The sequence below is a fragment of the Scomber japonicus genome, chromosome 23 (assembly GCF_027409825.1).
Source record: "Scomber japonicus isolate fScoJap1 chromosome 23, fScoJap1.pri, whole genome shotgun sequence".
In the NCBI taxonomy this organism is placed as follows: Eukaryota; Metazoa; Chordata; class Actinopteri; order Scombriformes; family Scombridae; genus Scomber; species Scomber japonicus.
The window spans coordinates 23,935,706-23,956,580 of record NC_070600.1 but is presented as its reverse complement, the minus strand read 5'-3'; the positions used below and the strand labels follow the sequence as shown (position 1 = coordinate 23,956,580).

Below are 20,875 nucleotides of genomic sequence, written 5' to 3'. Positions count from 1 at the left end.
AAGTCCAAGAATACGCCCTCAAATGTCTTGTTTTGTACCAACCAATAGTTCACATCACTAAGGTTCAGTTTACTGCCACAGAGGACTTAAACATATTTTTCTTTTTTCTTTTTTTTAAATGGACTCAAAATGATGAATCAATTATCTAAATAGTTGACATCTAATTGTTTTATCAACTAATCATTGCAGCTCTAATCACATCACCAACAAATGGAAATATGCAGCTCTATTTATTTTATTCACATTTTAGGATCTCCGCAAAGCTGCTTTACCTACTGGGCAACTTCCTGGACTACACATCATTTGGGTCAACATAATATTAATATTAATAGCAAATTAGTCATAAATTAGCAGCAATGAAATCCAATCTGAGCTCTGACATGACCCTCCATCATCCATCTTGTGGTCCTGGTCTTGAAGTGGCCCAGTATGAAAATCTAGTTTGAAGACTTCAATAGTTTTAGTTATTTTGAGCTCATTTGTTGTTCAGATGTGTGTTTATCAAACTGCACCCAGCAAACTGAGGGACAGGTCATATTAAAGTAATGACAGACTGCAGCTAACTATTATTTTCTTTAAGAATCCATTTTCATAACAGACAGATACTCTAGGCTACAATTAACTGAAACTAATCACATATTTATTTTAAAGAACCTTAAAGTTCCTTTCTGGGAAACAATCAGCACACTGCTGTAAGATGAATCATCTTTACTAGCTAAAGGTTTCAATATTACACTCAGAGGTTTTAACCTTGAACGTGACGTCAGTATCAGATATGACTTTATTTCAGCATCATAAAGCTGTCCACCTGCCAGTGTCTTCATCAGTTACACCAACCTGGTATGCAGCTCTGCAAAGTAGCGTAATAAATATGCAAAGTGACAGGTACATGCACCTTGTATAAGGAAAAAGTCTTCATCTTTCAGCATGTTAAGGGAAATTACATTTGTTTGTTTTTTATGTTGTCACTTCTGTTCTTACATCTTGTTTTTTCTGTTTGTCTTCAACTGTCTCGAAAGGCTGTCTATATTCATTAATCTTTGTTTCAGTCCTGCAGCAGAAGCTCCAGCCGGGGCTCCTCTGGATCTCAGCTCGCTCCCCAGGCTCAGCTCCTCTGTCTGGACAACATGGAGCCTGGAGCTGGCCGAGTGCCGCTCCAGGTCCTGGGAGAGAATGAGGCGCTGCAGCAGTTCTTCAATGGTGAGCACAAGATTGATCTCTTTACATCATGTCATCTGATTATATTAACAAATATCTTTATGGTAATTACTCATGCATATCCTCAAGTAGCACCATCCTCAAACGAGCCTCAAAAATATGCCACACATTTGCTAATATTCACAAGAATAGTCAGAATTTCCAGAGTTAGGGTCAGTTTCAAAACGTCTTACAGAGGTTTAACTTCTTTCAGATAAGGTTCTGGTGGTTTCGTGTGGAAGTTACATATCTTGAGGTGTGTCTAGTGGTGTTTGAGAAGGTAAAATGATTCATTAGGTGATTTTAGTGGTCTTTAAGGAAGTTCTGCTGGTTGTTTCAATTCGTTCTAATTGTTCTAGTGATTATTGAAGAGGTTCTAGTTGTGCTTGAAGACATTTAATAAACCTGAAAGAGAGTCCAGGGTAGGAGTGTTTTAGGATGTTTATGTGGGCACTGAGATAGATCATGTTTTCCTTATTGTCTATTGTTAAGGTTTATATATATTTGATAAGGTTTAAGGAGTCCTTAATGAGGTTCAAAATGTCCTTGAGGTGGTTGAAGGGAGATTTGAGGAGTATGTACAACAGTAGTTCTCAAAAAAGGGCATGAACTGACAACATGAAGTATATTTTTCTTGTTGTACAAAATCGGGTGGTTCCAGTGACCCTTAAGAAGGTCCCAGCAGTCCTTTGGGACTTAAATGGTCCTAAAGGATTTTCAAGAGGTTCATGGGTCACAGAAGTCCTTGTGGTTGTAAAGGCTCCAGAAGAAATTCAAGTGGTTTCAGAGGCTCTAGTAAAGTATTTCTTATGAAAAAAGGCCATTTGGATAAATTAAATGGGTTTCTTCTTAACTGGACATTTATTAAAATTTCTGAATGTATTCAATTATTTATTTAAAACATAACAAGTGGCAGGAAGTGCCAGTAAAGTTCTCTGACTGGATGTTTCTCAGATCCATTTACACACTTGTTGCCTCGTCTACATGCTGTTTTTTTCTCTCAACTATAAATCTCATTGTTTGTTCTGATTATTCATCCAGAACAGTTTCATGTCAAATGCTACAAGACACAATCAGCTGACATTAACAAATGGGACAAATTAATAGGATTGTTAAATAATATACAGTGACTTCTGACCACTAGTAGTAGTATTTTTATAAACTCATCTCAAACTCAGCTATTATTGCCAACGGGTAAACACGCCACATCACACAGATATGCTATCTACTTCCTTATCTTTTTCTGTTAAGGTCAAGAATGATTGATTACAGTACTGTGTGTGTGTGTGTGTGTGTGTGTGTGTGTGTGTGTGTGTGTGTGTGTGTGTGTGTGTGTGTGTGTGTGTGTGTGTGTGTGTGTGTACAGGTCAGGATGTGCATGGTGTGTTGGACAGTTCTGTAGCTGTGGATACGAGCATCCTGGAGCATTACCTCAGCAATGAAATGGACCCCAACAGCTTGTAAGACTCACACACAAACACACACAAAGCAAAGAAACAACAATTATAGACTAAAATCACATAAATGCTCCTTTCAACCTTCAAGTCCACTCCTGATGGCTGGGAATCAATCAAAGTCAATCATTGATTATTTTACAAAGGTTTACACAACTTCCCTGAATATAAACTCTCACTTTAACATTATATCTTACATTTTTAGGTTAATTTACTCTTTATCAAAGATCCTACAAAGTCCAAACATTGTTTCAGAAGGAGGTGTTTTCTGAGAGTGGTTAAAGGAACTAATAGTAGAAGCATTAAAGTTAGTAGCAGTAATAGTAAGTAAGTAATGTCATCCTCATTCCTGGACATGCGTTGTTATATAATCCACACACAAACACACAAACACACATAATAGCTTGACCTAGTTGGTTATCTGAGTAAAGGTTGTAAACACAAATCTTTGTCAGGTTCAGAAGTCACTAGTTATATCTCAAATGTTCTGTTTCTGTTGTTTGTTTCTTAAAATTCTTTCCCAGCATGCTTCCTGAGTCTCCTCCTGACTCCAGTTCGGAGGCCTGTTCTCCTGAACAGATACCAGGTAGCGTTCACACCTTCAAACACTTATTACAAGAATGGTTTTAATTAAAGGATGGGTTCACAGTTTTTCAAGTCTGTCTTAAACCAGCAGTGTCCATATGAGCAGTGGAAGACGTTTTTTCCTCTCTGTAATCATTCCTCCGGTTCATAATGACTATTAAAAGATCTCCTTCTTTTAATGGAAATGATGGAGGACAAAATTTGAAAGTAGATGATCAGCTTCTATTGAGCTTCATCAGTGTGAGTTAGTCATATCAAGTGATATCTGACACATTTACAGTCTGTTTAGCATCAGATTCCCTCTTAGTGCTTCCTGTTGAGCTGTGGTGGAAGTATAGTAACAAAAAGACTTTGATACTAAAAACACTGTAACGTTGAAACATAGAAGACTTGATTTGACTCATTTGGTGGGCTCAGGCTTGTATAACTTCCTTTTGGGTCCTCAAACTACTTGCACTGGTGATTTAACGTCTTTTGGCTCAGAATCCAGGAAAGTATCACTGAGCAAACATTACTTTATTATCAGGCGTTTGCAACAGGTGTTAATAAATGAATCCGATGAGGTAAAACTTTTAGCTAATTTACTGCACTTCTCTGATTGGTAGACTTCCACTATGAGCCTCCGTATTGGTCCAACCAGCAGACGAGCCAACAAGTGTTCCAGTCGACGCCCCGGTCCGCTGCCTCCTCGTCTTGTCGCTTTAAGGATCAGGGCTCCACCGCCGTCCACCCTGAGCTGCTGACTCATGAACAGCTCCACAATCTGGGGCTCACTAACACTTACATCAAGCCTGGGACCTCACCTGCCCCACCTCCTCCACCTGGCCCACCTCCTCCACCCCTGCACCAGCACAATCACCACTCACCTGAACATTACCTGACTCCAGAGAGCTGCTTGCAGGTTTACACCCCACCCACGCCTCCTTCACCACCCATGCCTCCATCTAACAGCTACACCATGCCATGTGCTGGGTCAGGCCTGGCTCCAGGTTTAGCTCCACCCTCTTCCACCTGTCTGCTGGGCTCCACCTCCACTCTACACAACTGGTGAGCACACTGTCTGCATTGACTGATTTGTGACTTTTTGCCTTTACTGAGTCACTGTTTTGTACTTTTCTGCTCGGGCGTTTGAATTGTTCTCAGTTATTGTTTGAATTAAACTTTAATGATACTACAGTTATTTGCGTGAGAGGTGTAGTTGTAAATCTATAACAGTCCAATACTTCACTGTTTAAAAGATGTTAAAGTCCCAAAAGATTCAAACAGGAAAATCACCAAGCGTCGTTGAGCTGAATACAGTTAGTTTTATTCATCGACGAACAAACATCCATGTAGAAATGATACGATGATCTCAGATACATGTTTCCTTTTATACTGATAATTTTGCTGAGCATTGTGGGAAAGTGGTAAATCCCCTTTGCCTGAGTAAATTTCAACCAATCAGATTTCTTTCAAAACAACTTTCCTTGGCATCGATCACATGATGCTCATTTCATTCAAATCTCCAGCAGCAGGTGTATGGAGGTTTTTCAGAGTGTGGCCTTGAAGCTTCAGTGTTTTATGCAGGGGTTACCTCAGTTCAGTTTCTTCTGTACAGGGGTTACCTCAGTTCATTGACTGATTACTTACTTTGAGTTATATACTATCTCAATTACAATACTGTTTTGTGACTTTTGTGGCTGCATTTATCTGCTATTTATCAGATCATCAAATGTGCTTATTCACTCAGTAAGTGCAGAATCACATACACCTCTTCTTTTATCATAATGCTCTCAGTCTTGATTATCTTTTGGCTAATAACAATCAATAATCAAGTACCCTTTAAGAAGATATAACATTGTTCAGAGTGCTGAGGTTAAATATGGAATCAATTTGCATAATTGTATACATTGTCAGGTTAGACTGGAAGTTAATTCTCATGGAGGGTGAATGACGAACAACAATGGATCAGTGTCCCATTGTGACCAGTGGATACTCTAGTCAACTAATCACAGATACCTTGGTTTTTTTCCCAGAAGGAATATTTTGGCTTTTTTCACCACAAAAAGTGTAATCATGTTTTATACTCATGATGTTAATATTCATTCTACTGTCACATGGTTTTTTTCAACCCTTTTCCTGAAAAATGTATCATTATTGATCATCTCATGATTACATACTGTTCATAATAGCCATTCAGCATTATTAGACTAGTTTATCTAATCATGAGAACCAAGCTACACAAATCACCTTGGTCATATCAACTGCTGAAGGCTTTCTCAACAGAACAACCCCATAATAGCAAGTTGTGTACGTGATATAACTAACTGTTTTTAGTCCTGACCCACATAGATATACCAATGAAATTACCTATACCATAATCATGCTGCTAAAACTAAAACTTATACAGCTTCTTTTTGATCATTTAAATTTTTACCTAAAAAGTACTAATCTGCCAAAACAAACACCAAGGAGGAACTTCAGTTTCTGGTAGAAATCACTTTAGGGCTGTTGGGTAGTGTAGTTCATTCACCAGGAAATCAGAATTATGGCGAATATTTCCTGTTGTTACTCAGTCAGTCAGTAATTTGCAGTGAATCCATCTGTCTCGTTTGACTTTAGCCCCTCAGAAAGTAAAAAGAGAAGAAGATCTGAGTCTGAGGAGCCGTCAGTAGGAATCAACATGTCCTGCAGTGAAGGTGACGGGACTCGTGGAGGCGGCGGTCTGAGTCTGGGATCCGCCCCGCTGCTGACCTGGGAACATTACAGGCCAGAAGAGTGGAGCACTCCATACGACGGCAGCTACCAAACACTGTGAGTACAAAACCTGCTAAATCAGTTGGTTTAATAGTTGTTGAGATTTCTTTCTCTGAATAAAATAGTTGGACAGAGTTCAATTTCAGCTAGACTGACTTTTCTCCTACGTCTCCAGATCTCTTCCTGCCTATCACGTAGATACAGATAAAGGCTTCAACTACTCTGCAGCAGACGAGGCTTTTGTTTGCCAGAAGAAGAACCACTTCCAGGTCACAGTTCACATTGGCGTGGCAGCAGAGCCACAATACATCAGAACTCCGAGTGGGCCACAGGAGGTCGACCACTTCCAGATAAAAGTATTTGGGGTCAAGGTGCGTAGAAAACTCTCCAACCTTCAGTCTCATTAACCAGAACAATATGAGTCATAATTATGCACTCTGAACTAAAACAAAGATGGCTGAAATATGCAGAAACTATTTTGTTAAAGCAAATCTAAAACACACATATCAGGAAATGATCGTTTGTTTACCCAGAGTTAGAGGAGAGGATCTCTATCAGTTTCATTTGTGGGTCTAGTGCGTAGACTGGTCTAAGACCGGTTGTTTTTAACCTAGCTTAGCACAAAGAGTGAAAGCAGAGGGGACATTTTAAGCATAGCAGCAGTTGAGATGTGAAAACTCAAATACTAACAGTCCTTTCTTCACGGTAGGATTGTCAGGTTTGAGTTCTGAACATAGCCTGTATAAAGATGGACATAACCAAGTGTGATGTCACCCGTTGGTTTGCACTGGAGCCAATTTGAAGGCCCAGAGCTGCAGTTTGTGGTTTGGCACCATCTTTTTCATGTGTAGCCAAGACCCTCCAAATAAGGAGTACAGGGTGTTGTCTTTCACAATCTAGAAACATGTACCTCCACCTCGGATTGTGTGTTAACAGGACAGGTATCATCATCAATTACATTAAACTCAGTAAAATGTTGTGACAATAGTCCGACTCTAAACACTATACATCTTTAAATCTTATTAACAGAGTAATACCTTCTTAAATTACCACCAGTGCACTTATTAGAGGGTCTGAATTTAAAGATTGAGACTATAATGGCTGGTTGAAAAAATAATAGAATTCATATTTGTAAGGAGTAATGCAACATGCTGCATCTAGCATCCATCAGTGTCACTTTGTGGTACTTCAACATTGGCTTCAGTCACAAGTCTGATAATATTGACCTTTTCATGACATTTAAAAAGATTTACCCAAAATGTCAAACTGATTCTATCAGACTTCAGATCTGAAAAGCTTCTCAATATGATCACCACTGGAAAAAACAACCAACTGTACCCTTAATCCTTCTCCCTCTCCACCTCACAGCTGGATGCTCCCACTAATCAGGTCACCATCGAGCAGTCTCAGCCCGATCGCAGCAAGAAACCTTTCCACCCTGTCAGGTAGGTACAGTAGAAGAGTCGCTACGCTCACCTGCAGCCAAATGTTTATTAGTTCAAACTGAGTCTAGGTTGGCTCCATTTGGGACTTTCTGATCCACTGCAGGGAGACAGTCAATGCAAACTATAGGTAAGAGGCTGTGTGCTGCTCTTTGTTGGAAGTATCCAGTTAGTCCTCATACGTGAAGTCATTTCTATTGTAAAAGCAAAATATACAATTTGAAACCAGTTTGTGTGGCTTCGAGTATGCCTTCCTTGCATCATTCTTACATATTACAGATAAAAAGTCGTTCTGGTTACTAAGCTATGATTAGACAATAGACAGAAATACTGCTGCATTATGTGTTTGCTCCACTGGCCACAAGGGGCAGCAATGAGCCCATTCGAGCAGCACTCAAAAACATACAACGTGAAAACAAGCTACACAAATGTGCTTCTTTTCTGATACCATTCAACACTGTCACTGGTTCCAAAAACACAACATTTCAAATTCCAATTTCATATTTTTCTCCATTTTCTTCAGGGTCAGTCTGCCCAGCGGCAAAATCACCAAGGTGACGCTTGGCCGCCTGCACTTCAGCGAAACGACGGCCAACAACATGAGGAAGAAAGGCAAACCCAACCCTGACCAGAGGTGTGTGTGTGTGTGTGTGTGTGTGTGTGTGTGAATGAATGAACAACAGTGAGAGAGGAGCTACATGCTAACTGTATCTGTGTGTTTCTGTAGATATTTTCAGATGGTGGTCGGCCTGTACGCTGCGGTGAAAGAAGGAACTTTCCTTTTGACAGCTCTGGTGTCCGAGAGAATCATCGTCAGGGTAACAACACTTTACCTTCAACCAATAAACTATGATACCTCCTTGGTGTAAATATTTAGCAGAAACTCAAATACGTCTGTTTTTCCCCGCAGGCCTCAAACCCTGGTCAGTTTGAGACAGACGGCGACGCCCTGTGGCAGCGTGGGGCGATGCAGGATGGAGTGGTCTGTCAGGGCCGTGTGGGCATCAACACAGACTCTCCTGACGAGGCGCTGGTCGTCTGCGGCAACGCCAAGGTGATGGGTACCATCATACAGCCGTCAGACCGCCGAGCCAAGCAAAACATACAAGAGGTGAGATGATAAGATTATATCACATACCGTAAAAACTGGTGTATAAGAATCTATTATATATAAGTCTATTTTGGGGGGGTGTCATGCTCGGAAAAACACTTTTCTATTAAAGGCTAGTTGATTTGAATGCACCAGTAGTTATTCATTAATAAACACATATGCTTATACTCCAAAACTTTCTCAATTTACTTTTATTAGAAACACAATTAAAACACACATATTACACCTGAAACAGTGAGTCTGGTTAATCGTTAATGGTCCAGTAATGATTTAACTGAACTGGACCGGTATATTAACTCAGACTGGGTTCGGGTTATGCTGAGTTTCAATTAAACCTTTTAAAAGAACAAAGTCACTTTACATATTTAATACAGTGTGTATCTGCTTACTCGAGTCCCAAAAACTCTTCATCAGAGCTTCACTGTGCGTAAATACACTACTGCACCCGAGTCAAGCTTTTGCACATCATGCTTCAACATCAGTTTGGTCTTTTAAACCTTGAAACATCATAACAACTAGCGTCTGAAATACTTCTGATCAACACACAATCATTTTCCATACAACATAAAAGCATTAAAAGGTCATCAATAGTCTTTTTTAGTTAGGTGTCGATGTGCTTGACCCAATTGCAATATGAGTTTGTGAGTTTGAATATGTTGGAAAATCATCAAAGCTTTTTTAAACTCTAAAATTTTAGTCCAGAAAATCCAGCTTTTAATTTTTTAACTCTTAGAAATTCAAATACAGACTTTGAAACACATCATTTATATTGACTACAGTTATTATTGAATTTGACTCTTTATTCCAAGTGACTAAACCTCTTCCTGCCTGTTTGTCTGTCAGGTCGACTCTGAACAGCAGCTGAAACGAATCACTCAGATGAGAATCGTTGAGTTCGACTATAAACCAGAGTTTGCCTCCACCATGGGAATAGACTCTCCCCACCAGACAGGTGACTGACCACACTGTTAAAATGTTTTATGTGCTTTAGTGTTTACATTGTGATTATTTTGAACAATAATAATATTACTGACTGATATTGCAGGTATATTAGCCCAGGAGGTGAAGGAGCTGCTGCCGTCAGCGGTGAAAGTAGTCGGAGACGTCACCTGTTCAGACGGAGAGAAGATTAATAACTTCCTCATGGTGGACAAGGTATACTCTCCATTATTTCTGCCTACTGTTATTTTGTCTTTCTTTGATAACCTTGTTTGTATTTATGACTATTAAAACCTCAAACAGTAGAAAATGGCATATTTTAAGGTAAACGTTTAGCAATGTCAACTTATATCTGGAGGACTTTTTAAAGTAAACACTTAGCTGATTGAATGTAAAAATCTGTCAGATATTAAATATGTTTTCATCCGCCGGTTTTTAATTCTCATTTCAAATTTGTGCACAAATGAAGCTGAAGTGAAATGCTCAGAAATATTGCAAAATATTTTTTTACACCTAGTTGAGATGGAAAGTTTGTATATCTTTGGTTAAAGCTAGTAAGTGAGCCTTCTGTTTACAATTCATTATCGCAAACACTATTTTTGTTAAAACACTGCAGCTACAAACTACAATGACAATCACAAGTTGTTGTCATAGCTCCGTCTTTGCACAGCTCAGAAGAAATTGTGTACAGTCTACATTTCTCTGATGCCCTCTTCCTCCTCTTCGTCCTCTTCCTCATGCAGGAGCAGATCTTCATGGAGAACGTTGGGGCGGTGCAGCACCTGTCGAAGCTCACCGACAATCTGGAAACCCGAATCAAAGAGCTGGAGGTGTGGAACACCCGACTGGCCAAGCTGAAGAGTCTGACGGGCAGCATGCGCTCCACAGGGTACCGTCATCCATTCATACATCCATGTAGTCATATTCATTTGTTATTATAGATATCACAGTTAACATGGGGAATAGAAACACTGGGAAGTCTGGTCAGTGGTTATCTCAGTGTTTATGGTGATGTTTAGCATATGCAGATACGTATATTTCACCTTCAAACTCACATTTATCAGGATATAACTAGCTAAGGTCCAACCAGATACTAACACATGTCAATATCTGTGAGTATCTTACAAAAAGTTGACTCCAAAAAAGGAATTACTTTTGTAAATGTGACTGGCCTTTAAGAAGCACAGGTAAGACATCAGTATACTCCAACAGAAGTGTGTGTTGGATGGTTGAACAGCTTTGGTAACTTTCCAACATTCACAGCCCTGTCATGCAGTGATTGGCCAGCAGTGTGGAGGTGAGAAAGTCAGAAGGGTTTGACCTTCTTTTTCAGTTTATTACATAACTATTTCCATTACATTTGCATTTACAACCGTGCAAATGTGTGTTGCTACCTTCATATTTACATTATTAAGTCTCCTCAGTGTCCTCTATGGTAGTAGCTGTTCAGAACAATTATGCCTTCCAACAACACATCATAAAAACTAGTTTTTTTCTAGCATAAACCAAACCTTAGCCTCTAATTTCATAGCTTCTCATATAAAAATCATATATAATAATTGATCAGGTAGCATTGCAGAATACAACTTACTACTGTGTACAGTACTGTGGAAAAGTTGTGTGTGTGTGTGTGTGTGTGTGTGTGTGTGTGTGTGTGTGTGTGTGTGTGTGTGTGTGTGTGTGTGTGTGTGTGTGTGTGTGTGTGTGTGTGTGTGTGTGTGTGTGTGTGTGTGTGTGTGTGTGTGTTGCATAATAGTAGAATTACCTTGTTATCAGCGTATCAATGCAAATCACAGTTCAAGGACAATTGAGTCTCTGAAGGCTACTGTGTGTATCTGTGAATGAAGTAAAAGACGTACTTCAGTTTTCATAAACTGGTCTGTTGCTGTACATTCGTTTAGCCCCCTATATGTGGCGTGTTGAAAGGCCTTGTGGGAAATGTAGGCAAACAGAACACTACTAGGGAGGTTTAAGTAATTTATGTTCATTTCTTTACATAACAACATCGAACTGTGCTTTTAAATGTATCAAAAACTAACTAAAACTTGTATTTTTGTAAACTTATGTGACTAGATGAGTTATTATTTTTAAGCTTTCAAAATAATGGAATACCGACAAAAAGAAACCCCCACTGGGCCCGTCAGTGATTTCTTAATAATAACTGTGAATCTTGTGTTTTCTCCAGGAAATTACCCAGGAAACCCAGCAGTGTGTCGACAACGCAGAGTCCTGACACGTGTAAGACTGGGAAAGTTCAGAAGGAAGGCTGGAGTCAGAAGTACAACCACTGTATGCAGCACAAAGCCTTCCAGGCCAGCGTTTTCACCCTTCTGGCCACCATGGCTTTCTGGTGAGGCACGATGCCACTTCCTGTTGCTCTACATAGTGACATTACAAGAAGTGTAAAACTGTTACGGTGTGTTTGTCTGTATGTGCAGTGTCATTACTATCACCGCACTCTATCTACTGACTTTGGAGGAGAACGACTTTGAAATCACTACTGGCAACAGGTAAACAATCCAGCCTTTTCATTGTCCAAATGGAAAACACAAAACACCATTTATAAACCCGTGGCGACTACTTTTCTAAAAAGGCCGCTGAGAGACTAAGCGTCATCTGTGACACGTCCACAAAATCATAATGAAGTCCAGATGACGTTTTTACTGCAGTTTATTTGAATGGACTGACAAGCAGCTGTTCCACAAACATATAAAAACCCTGATGTGATCCGACTGTAAGAATAAAGTGATGAAAGACGATGGTGACGGTCAAACAGGAAATATCAGAGCTCTAACTAACTCCCTTTGTCCAAAACTCCCGCCGCCACCCAAGTGAAACCACACCCATGTGTCAATCAATGCATGTGACGCAATACGTGCAGCTGAAGCAAATATAAACATAAACCAAACATATTTTGGCTCCTACAAAACCAATTAGCAGCCTGGCAATCACCAGATAATACCTGGCAACCACTGAATATCCATGAGCAAAAACCTAGCAACACCCTTACAACCTTATAGTGACACCTTAGTAACCTCACCCATTGGACCAGCCCAGTAACATCCTACCATTACCTTTCTAACCTCAGAGTAACACTTAAATATAACACTCTAACAACTACTGAATGACCACTGATGTTCACCTGGCAACCGCCTAGTAACACCCTACCAATGTCATTCCTTTTTTAACCAACAACAGTCAACAACCGTACCATAAGTTTTCCCATTGTAACTTCTAACAGGCCTAGCAACCTAGTAACACCCTTCTGTCAGTATGCCCCAATGAAACCATAGTAATCAATGATAATCCTTCACTTGGACCATCTTTTAATCTATTCGAAAACCCTTTTAAGGACTTTTATGTTTATGTTCTGTGCTGCTTTTAACTGATTTTTGTTTTCTTTAACTCTCTTGTATTTTACCTTTTTTAAAAAAAAAAAATCCATTTAAAGGGTTTATTTACTTTTAATTGCAGTTAATGGTTTGTCCTGTTTTTCTTTTAGTATTATGTAGAACTCTTAACATCGCTTTTGCATATGAAAAAATAATTACCTTGCCTCTAACAACCTCCTTGTAAGACCCCAGCACTCAATGACAACCGGCACATAACACCCTCTCAACTACCAAGTAACATCATAGTAACCATAGTAACCACTGACAATCATCTTGCAACCATTTAGTAACACTCTACCATTAGTATTCTCATGTGTAACCTTTGATACTTACCTGCCAATCATTTCATATCATCATACCATTAGCATTCCTTTCAAACTCACAGTACCAACCCTAGCAACAGTCACTTGGCAACCTCCTAGTTACTCCTTATAAAACACATTAATAGAGTTGTTTGCCAATGACATAATGACTTAGTTACAACAGTGTTCTGTGTGACGTTGTTTTTGCTGATCACTGTTTTTTGTCTCTTAGTAATGACAGCGTGCTTCCTCTGCAAACTACAGCGTGGAGCAGCACAGGTAAACTACAGCCTTACAACACTGACTGTATTTACACAGGGAATGTAAAGTCCATGTTTACAGGCAGCAAAATAAAGCCTAATGTGAATAATGATTATAATAATTCAGCCGTGAGTTTCTGTGTTATTCAACAGCCGTAATCAGTATAATCCAGAGTCTAGAGTAATGTCAGATAACCGCTGAGCATTTAATATTGATATAGATAGACAGTAATATATCTGTAAAATCACTGTGACTGCCACTTCTCCTCTCCAGTCCCATCAACCAGCCCACCTGGCTCCTGGCCCCCAGATGTGGACTTTTGTGACCTGTTGTACTGTAGTGAGGTGTACTGCTGCTCTCCACCAGCAGGGGGCAGCACCACTCCCAACCTCACCTCCACTGAATCAGCAGGAGCAGAGGAGTCTGATCTTAGAGGTAACAGCAGCTCAGTGTCATGCTTGTTGACATTAATACATACATAGAATCTGTTTTAATGTTTAATGTGTTTGTTTTCCCTGCAGATAAAAGGAAAAAAATACTTAAAAAGCCTAAAAGAACCACAGACTGTGAGTGTTTACTTTTCACATCTTATAAATTAACAACCACATATTTAATCAGACAGTGATGCTTTGACATATTGTTGCATTCAGTACATGTGAAGAGGAAGAGAGTGATGGATGCCAAGCTACAGCTCTTACCTACAGGAGTTAGCCAACAACTACAAGCCAGACTTTTCTCTTTTACCACCATTAGACCAATATTTATATGGAGGATACCTTTACCCAGGATTAAAAAATACAAGCAAAAATGGAAAATAATTGACTATACACCATCATATTTAGTTCCCATCGCAATTAAATCATAATTACACTATGGTACATTTGGTTTTGGACATGAGCTCTGTGAAGTTGGGACAATCGATAATGAAAATAATTGAAAGTTCCAGTCCTGCACTGGAAAACACAGTATTATATTTAATTTTGTGTTTTTCGTTCTCTCTGTCAGGGACAAACACCACCATGAATTCTTTTATGATCAAAGAAAGTCAACAGCTCATTGACAGCAGATACTGTCTAAGAGATGAGTGCGGGTAAGTAAGAAAAGACACACTGTAAATGGTGATGAAGGTACCACTAGTCCCAAAATCCATCAATTCTGGATGAATAATCACTATTATATTGCTAATGTCATAAAAATGCTGAGACCTTGCAATCTTATGAGACAGTAAGGAGTCATGTGCTTTTCTATAATTACATAGCAGCAACCTCCGAGGCTGAAAAATTAAACCAAAGCAGAAGTGCCAAAAACTGCAGTTCCTCAAAGTCAATGCCAGTAGACCCCCATGTTAAAATGCCCAACTTTACAGCCTGGTGCAAAAAAGGTTGATGGTCTCTATAGTTAATTTCCCTGTTCACAACTGTACAGGGGTGCTGTCACTGGCGAGTTGCTACCACGGCAACAATGGCATAACCCTAGATTCACAGAATATAGGTGTAGCCATAGCTGTTTCTATTCCAGTGTGTTTTCGATTCATTAAAGTTAATTTTAACATTTCAGTCAATTCAAAAAGTCTTGTTCGGCATTTGGATTTATATTGGACTCAGGTTTATTTTGTTTTAATGGTTGTAAGTCTGTTTTTCGCAAGTAAAAAATTAGTATTAGCATTATTGCAGTATTCATTTCTATTGTGAACCCCAGTGTAGATCTGCTATTTAAACTGAGCTGTTTGCAATTTCTGTCTTTACACTGAAAATAAACTTTCAGTGTGCAAATACATTGTCCTGCTGAAGTTAGTTGGGGCAGCTCAGCTTTAACCTTCATAAAACTCAACAAATTGGACAAAAATGATGCATATATTTCCTCTTGTTTCATGAACAGCTTGTGTAGATGTGATCAGGACTTATTGATGTTATTGTGTTTCCTTTAAGGCAAGGTAGATACACCTACAGAGTTCCTGTCAGCCAGTTTGTTCCACTCAACATGAGGGTCACGCTGCTCATGAAGTAAGTCTAACTGACCAACTGCTAACAATACATTTATTTATTTGTTTGTATGATTTAATATGTACACAAAGACATTCACATATATAAAACACACTTTGACCTGCAGTACATCATACTCAGCTATACATTAACATAAAGCAAACAATCACTTCTGCAGGAGAGGCAGTACAATAAAAGATTGCAGTTGAGATCAAATGTAAAATTTCTATTTTATTTGTGTGTAGTTCTTCAGAGCTGCTGGTGGTCCATCTGTGTAGTTTTGATGAGTCGGCAGCCTGCTCTGCTCTGCTGGATATAAACACTGTGGCGGGGAGCAGATACATGTCAAACACACAGGTAAATATCAATTCTCACCTCCAGTGCAGAATATAATGTTCTCATTGCACATATACTGATGTGTTGTCTACAGGCGGGGAGTTTTTGGTCCTGAAATGATGGTTGGCCTCATCCTGAAATGATGGTTGGCCTCATCCTGAAATGAGGCCAACGCAGAAGTAACTTAGAGCTGCATTCTATCAAAAGGCCACCAGGGGGCGACCGTCTTTATACAAGTCAATGGAGAATTCACCAACTTCTCACTTGATTTCTAACCTCAGTAAACGTTTTCAAACTGTGTTTAAGGTCTTGTATTTTGACAACGCATGTTTATCTGACTCTGTGTGGTTCTATGACATTGGGCTGGATTAAATATTCATGCTTTTTTGTCTATATGTGTCATTGTTTGTGTTAGTTTGAGGGTCACTGAGGTTCCAGTCCACTAACTCAGTTAACATTACAGTTAATAATGTAGGATGTGTGGGGAAACACTAATGAATAATGGATGTGTGGCTGGGTTTCCCTCACATTGGGATGACAACATACTAATCACAGCCACACTCACACTAATCCAGGACATGTACACCAATCAGCATTTTACTGGAACAGACAGGACACACAAGACTGTACAGCAGACAAAACACACTAGTATGTTTTATTTTACCAGTGTTACACTTCTCATAGACAGAACTGCCCAGAAAGCCAAAACGTCTCCTGGAGAGCTACTGCCTTCATGTTTTAGGTATCTCTCTAATCTAACACACCTGATACGAATAATTAACTCATTATTAAGCCCTTTGACGAGCTTCAGCTGCTTGATATATAGCTAATTATTAGAATCAGGTGTGTTAGAATGGGGAGATACCTAAAACATACAGGACAGTAGCTCTCCAGATGCAGGGTTGGAGACCAATGATCTATAGAATGACCACAAGACTGGCAAAGGACACAACCAACACTAAAGTCGAGGTTATGGAACGTTTTCCTGATCGATATATTGTTTTATAGGAAAATGAGCTTTCATTTGTCATTCTTCAACTGATCTTTGTGGTTTGATATTCTTCTGTCTCTGCAGGGAGAACATGAATGGCCTCTCCATGTGGCTCATCTTTATCAGAGCTCGTATCACTTTCGCTCCACAGTGGCTGTAAGAAAACCTTTCATAACACATAACACACCATAACTTCCCGGCTTTTGTAATCAGTTTAAACTCATTATACTTCACATTAGTTTTAAAGCATCAATCGTGAGTTTTTGGGTTTAATGTGTTGTCGAAGCTCAAACGATGGAAAACATAATGAAAATATGACTTTTCCTTGTCGTTTCATGTGTTCATTTGAAGGGCATTACAGTCTCCTCATTGCTCCACACATATCTGATGTTTTCTCACTTTTCCACCTAAACCAAGCATTGCACTATTTTAATATTCTTTCATATTTTCTGCATTGTCATTTAGGCTTTTTACGTGCAAAGTGAAAAAAGAGAGATAAACTGACAAATGGTTGGTTTTGGTCTTTTTAATTTAATTAGATGACAATAGTAAAAATACAGAAACACGCCAATATTATCTTTGTAGCAGCCAATAATGTAATAATGGCCGATAACGTAATAAATTTGCCCGTTGTAAATGTAATGAAACCAATTACTGATTTTTTATTTATTATGTTATTGGCTACCAGTGTCATGGAAGTGTCACATGTTATAACCAATAAATAAAACTTTAATAAAGTCATATTATTGCGTTATTGGCTCCAGTTCCAATTACATTTGTAAAGATTTATTTTTTACCTGGCCAATAACGTAATAACTTATTACATTATTGGTAAAGTAATGTTATGCTATTGGGAAGTTATTACGTTATTGGCTTTATTACATTTAAAAGTGGCAAAATTGTTACGTAATCAGCCGTTATTACCTTTTATACCATTATCGGCTGCTACAATCCTTTAATTTTCCAGTTTGGTCAGGAAAAAAATTACATCTCAATTGTACTCACTGTCGTCTCATTAGAAAAGCTAACGGTAAGTAAGCAGCAAACTTTATCACCACTACTTCTTTATCATGTTGTATACTTGTACTGAGAATGTCACTGAATAGAAATTTCTTAAACGTGTCTCCGCAGGGTCAAGCAGACTGCACTACCGACCATCACTACGCGGGAGCGCTCTTCACCGACTACCACTTCCACTTCTACCGACGCTGCACAGAATAATAAACACACCTTTACAGACACAGAAACTAATATTTGCATTTCACTTTACCACATGAAGACAATCTGAAAAAAACATTCTGCTTTTTAACTACGTACATTTTTTTTTAATGGTATTTTATTTTTATGTCCTTCCTGCTTCATTAAAGAAGAGAAGCTCACATTCTAGAGATGCGGACCAAAAGTGCAATGTCACAGTGATTAATTTCATCAACATCAAACCTCAAAGATAAATGAAACACTAAATTTCTGCACTTCAGACAGAAAAGTTATTGTTATAATTATATTGTGAAATCAGTAAATGGAAGTCTGACACTGATTTTATTCATCTTGGAGGATGTAAATGTGATTACATGAAAATTTGAAAACCAACAGATTAAGTAGTTTTGGTTTTTAATTATTATGAAGTTTGTAGATTTTTGCTGTAAAGTACTTATTAAGTATCTCATGCTTATGGAACAGGACTCCTTCTATAGTGTGTGTATCTAAACTAATGTGAATTTTGACATTAATCTCAATAAAAAACAACAACTGAGTAATTAAAATTCAGGTGTTGCCATCTTTCCTAATGAGCCACTTCCCAAATCCCAAGCAACCAATTACAAAACAGATGAGAGGCCTCGGGGCCATCACGAGTATCTTTCTGTTTCTTTGCATTGCTTTTAATACTATATAATGCTATGCCTGTTACAGGTCAGATCCTATCATTTTTGACCAGAACCATTAGTTCAGTTACAGAGGAACACAGTGAATATTTCATTCTCCACTGAAATGTTCATTCTGTCTGAATGGAACTTTTTCTTATTTTTGTTTGAATCATAACTTAGAGACGTGACATGTGACATCACGGCTTCTACTTCTACTACTAATTCAGAGTATAGAGTCAGACACATTTATTTAAGAGGTTTAAATTTTATTTATTTATTTTTTAGGGGGGGGGGGTCAGAGTGTCCAATTAGCCTAATTTGCATGTTATTTTGGGATGTGGGAGGAAACCTGAGATCCAGGAGAAAACCCACGCAGACACGAGGAGAACATGCAAACTCCACACAGAAACAGAGGTGTCTCTGTGAGGCTGTAGTGCTAATCACCGAGCCAACGTGCTGCCCTAAGATAGAAGAAGAAAGATTAGGAAAGGTAGAAAGGGGGGTGGGGGTGACTGTGGGAGGTCTGGGTGGGGAAGATGGAAGGTTGGGCATGTGGATAAAGGTGGAATGGGGAGGTTCAGGTGGGAAGATGGGTTAGGGTTAGGGAGGATGGGCATCGGGATAAAGGTGGAATGAGGAAGTTTTGGGTGGGAAGATGGGAGGATGTGCATCAGGATAAAGGTGGAATTAGGAAGTTTTGGGTGGGAAGATGGGAGGATGAGAGGATGGGCATTGGGATAAAAGTGGAATGAGGGAGGTCTGGGTGGGGAGGAGGATGGCGGGGGTTAGGTGGGGGAAAGGTGTTGGAAGACGAAGCTACTGCTGTTCCTCCACTTTAGTGTCACTGTCATATCTTTTTCTATATCTCCACCTCCACAAACCCTTGTTTTTCTCCTCTGTTTCTGTTAGTTGCTCCTCAAATGTTTCTTGTTTTTCTGTCCGTTTTCTTGCAGCTTTATCTTCCTTTTCTTTGAGTCGTTTGTCAATCTTTTCTTGTTTTTCTGCCTGTTTTTTGGCTGCCTTTTCCTCCTTTTCTTTTAGCTTTTTCTCAACTTTCTCTTGTTTTAATTTAAGTTTGTTGGCAGCCTTTTCTTTTTTTTCCTTCTTTTTCTTCTCCTTTTCACTTTCTTGCTTGGGTCCCTCTAGTTGATTCATTAGTTCTTCTAACTTAGTGACTCTGGCCTCTGTCCTCTTCTCACTCTCAGCCAGTTGTTTTTCATATGCCAACTCCAGAGCAACATACTTGCTCTGCCAGGTGCTTTCAGTCTGGAGCAGTTCAGACTGTTTGACAGTTAGCTGGTCTGAGGCCTCTGCAAGCTTTTGAGTGAGATCCTCATTCTCTTTTCTGAGAGTGAGGATGTCACAGTCCTTTTGTAGCAGTCGCTGCTCCAGCTGCTTGACTTGCTGCAGCAATTCTTCCTGCAGCTGGAGAACCTGCTTCTTCTCTTCATTGAGATTTTCTGCCTTGAAATTCTGGGTTGTTGAGTCACATTCAACATTTGTCCCTATCTTTGTTTGACTGGGGGAGGAGATCTCTAACTCCCTCTCAGCATTGATATTCTTTGGGCTGGCAAGTTCTGCCTGGTTTGGGTGGCTGGCAAGTTCTGCCTTGTTTGGAGGGCTGGCAAGTCCTGCCTTGTTTGGAGGGCTGGCATTTCCTGCCTTGTTTAAGGGGCTGGCAAGTTCTGCCTGGTTGGGGGGACAGGCAAGTTTTGTCTGGATTGGGGGGCTGGCAAGTCCTGCCTTGTTGGTGGGACAGGCAAAGCTTGCCTGGTTTGGGGGACAGGCAAACCTTGACTGGTTTGGGGGGTAAGCAAACGGTGGCTGGTTTGGGGGGTAGGCACGTCCTCCCTGGTTTGGGGGAAAAGCAAACCTTGGCTGGTTTGGGGGAAAAGCAAACCTTGGCTGGTTTGGGGGAAAAGCAAACCTTGGCTGGTTTGGGAGAAAAGCAAACCAAGGCTGGTTTGGGGGAAAGGCAAACCCTGCCTGGTTTGGGGGAAAAGCAAACCTTGTCTGGTTTGGGGGAAAAGCAAACCTTGGCTGGTTTGGGGGAAAGGCAAACCCTATCTGGTTTGGGGGAAAAGCAAAACCTGCCTGGTTTGGGAGAAAAGCAAACCTTGGCTGGTTTGGGGGAAAGGCAAACCCTATCTGGTTTGGGGGAAAAGCAAAACCTGCCTGGTTTGGGGGAATGGTAAAGCTTTCCTGGTTTGGGGGTATGGCAACTCCTGCCGTGTTTGTAGGGTTGGGAAGGCCTCCCTGGTTTGGGGGTTTGGGAAGTCCTG

At 39.7% G+C, this 20,875-nt stretch overlaps 1 protein-coding gene across 1 annotated transcript; it reads left to right on the top strand.

The window, feature by feature from the left end:
* The first annotated feature begins 1,076 nt into the window (after nucleotides 1-1,076).
* On the top strand, nucleotides 1,077-17,971 carry LOC128353142 (myelin regulatory factor-like protein). Its single transcript, XM_053313825.1, has 23 exons — nucleotides 1,077-1,200; nucleotides 2,564-2,657; nucleotides 3,176-3,237; nucleotides 3,842-4,283; nucleotides 5,838-6,029; nucleotides 6,148-6,343; nucleotides 7,341-7,417; nucleotides 7,938-8,048; nucleotides 8,142-8,232; nucleotides 8,325-8,525; nucleotides 9,369-9,477; nucleotides 9,571-9,680; nucleotides 10,208-10,353; nucleotides 11,650-11,814; nucleotides 11,903-11,974; nucleotides 13,391-13,437; nucleotides 13,693-13,854; nucleotides 13,941-13,985; nucleotides 14,425-14,509; nucleotides 15,348-15,422; nucleotides 15,647-15,758; nucleotides 16,813-16,884; nucleotides 17,860-17,971. The coding sequence occupies exons 1-23, from the start codon at nucleotides 1,128-1,130 to the stop codon at nucleotides 17,947-17,949; spliced, it is 2,829 nt and encodes a 942-aa protein (XP_053169800.1). The 5' UTR covers nucleotides 1,077-1,127; the 3' UTR covers nucleotides 17,950-17,971.
* Nucleotides 17,972-20,875: the final 2,904 nt, after the last annotated feature.

What these genes read in the sequence shown, in the direction of transcription:
- LOC128353142 (XM_053313825.1), top strand. Translation starts at nt 1,128, where the DNA reads ATGGAGCCTGGAGCTGGCCGAGTGCCGCTCCAGGTCCTGGGAGAGAAT. An exon ending in CCAAGCAAAACATACAAGAG is followed by an intron (nt 8,526 to 9,368) that starts GTGAGATGATAA and finishes TTTGTCTGTCAG; the next exon opens with GTCGACTCTGAACAGCAGCT. An exon ending in GGCAGCATGCGCTCCACAGG is followed by an intron (nt 10,354 to 11,649) that starts GTACCGTCATCC and finishes TGTTTTCTCCAG; the next exon opens with GAAATTACCCAGGAAACCCA.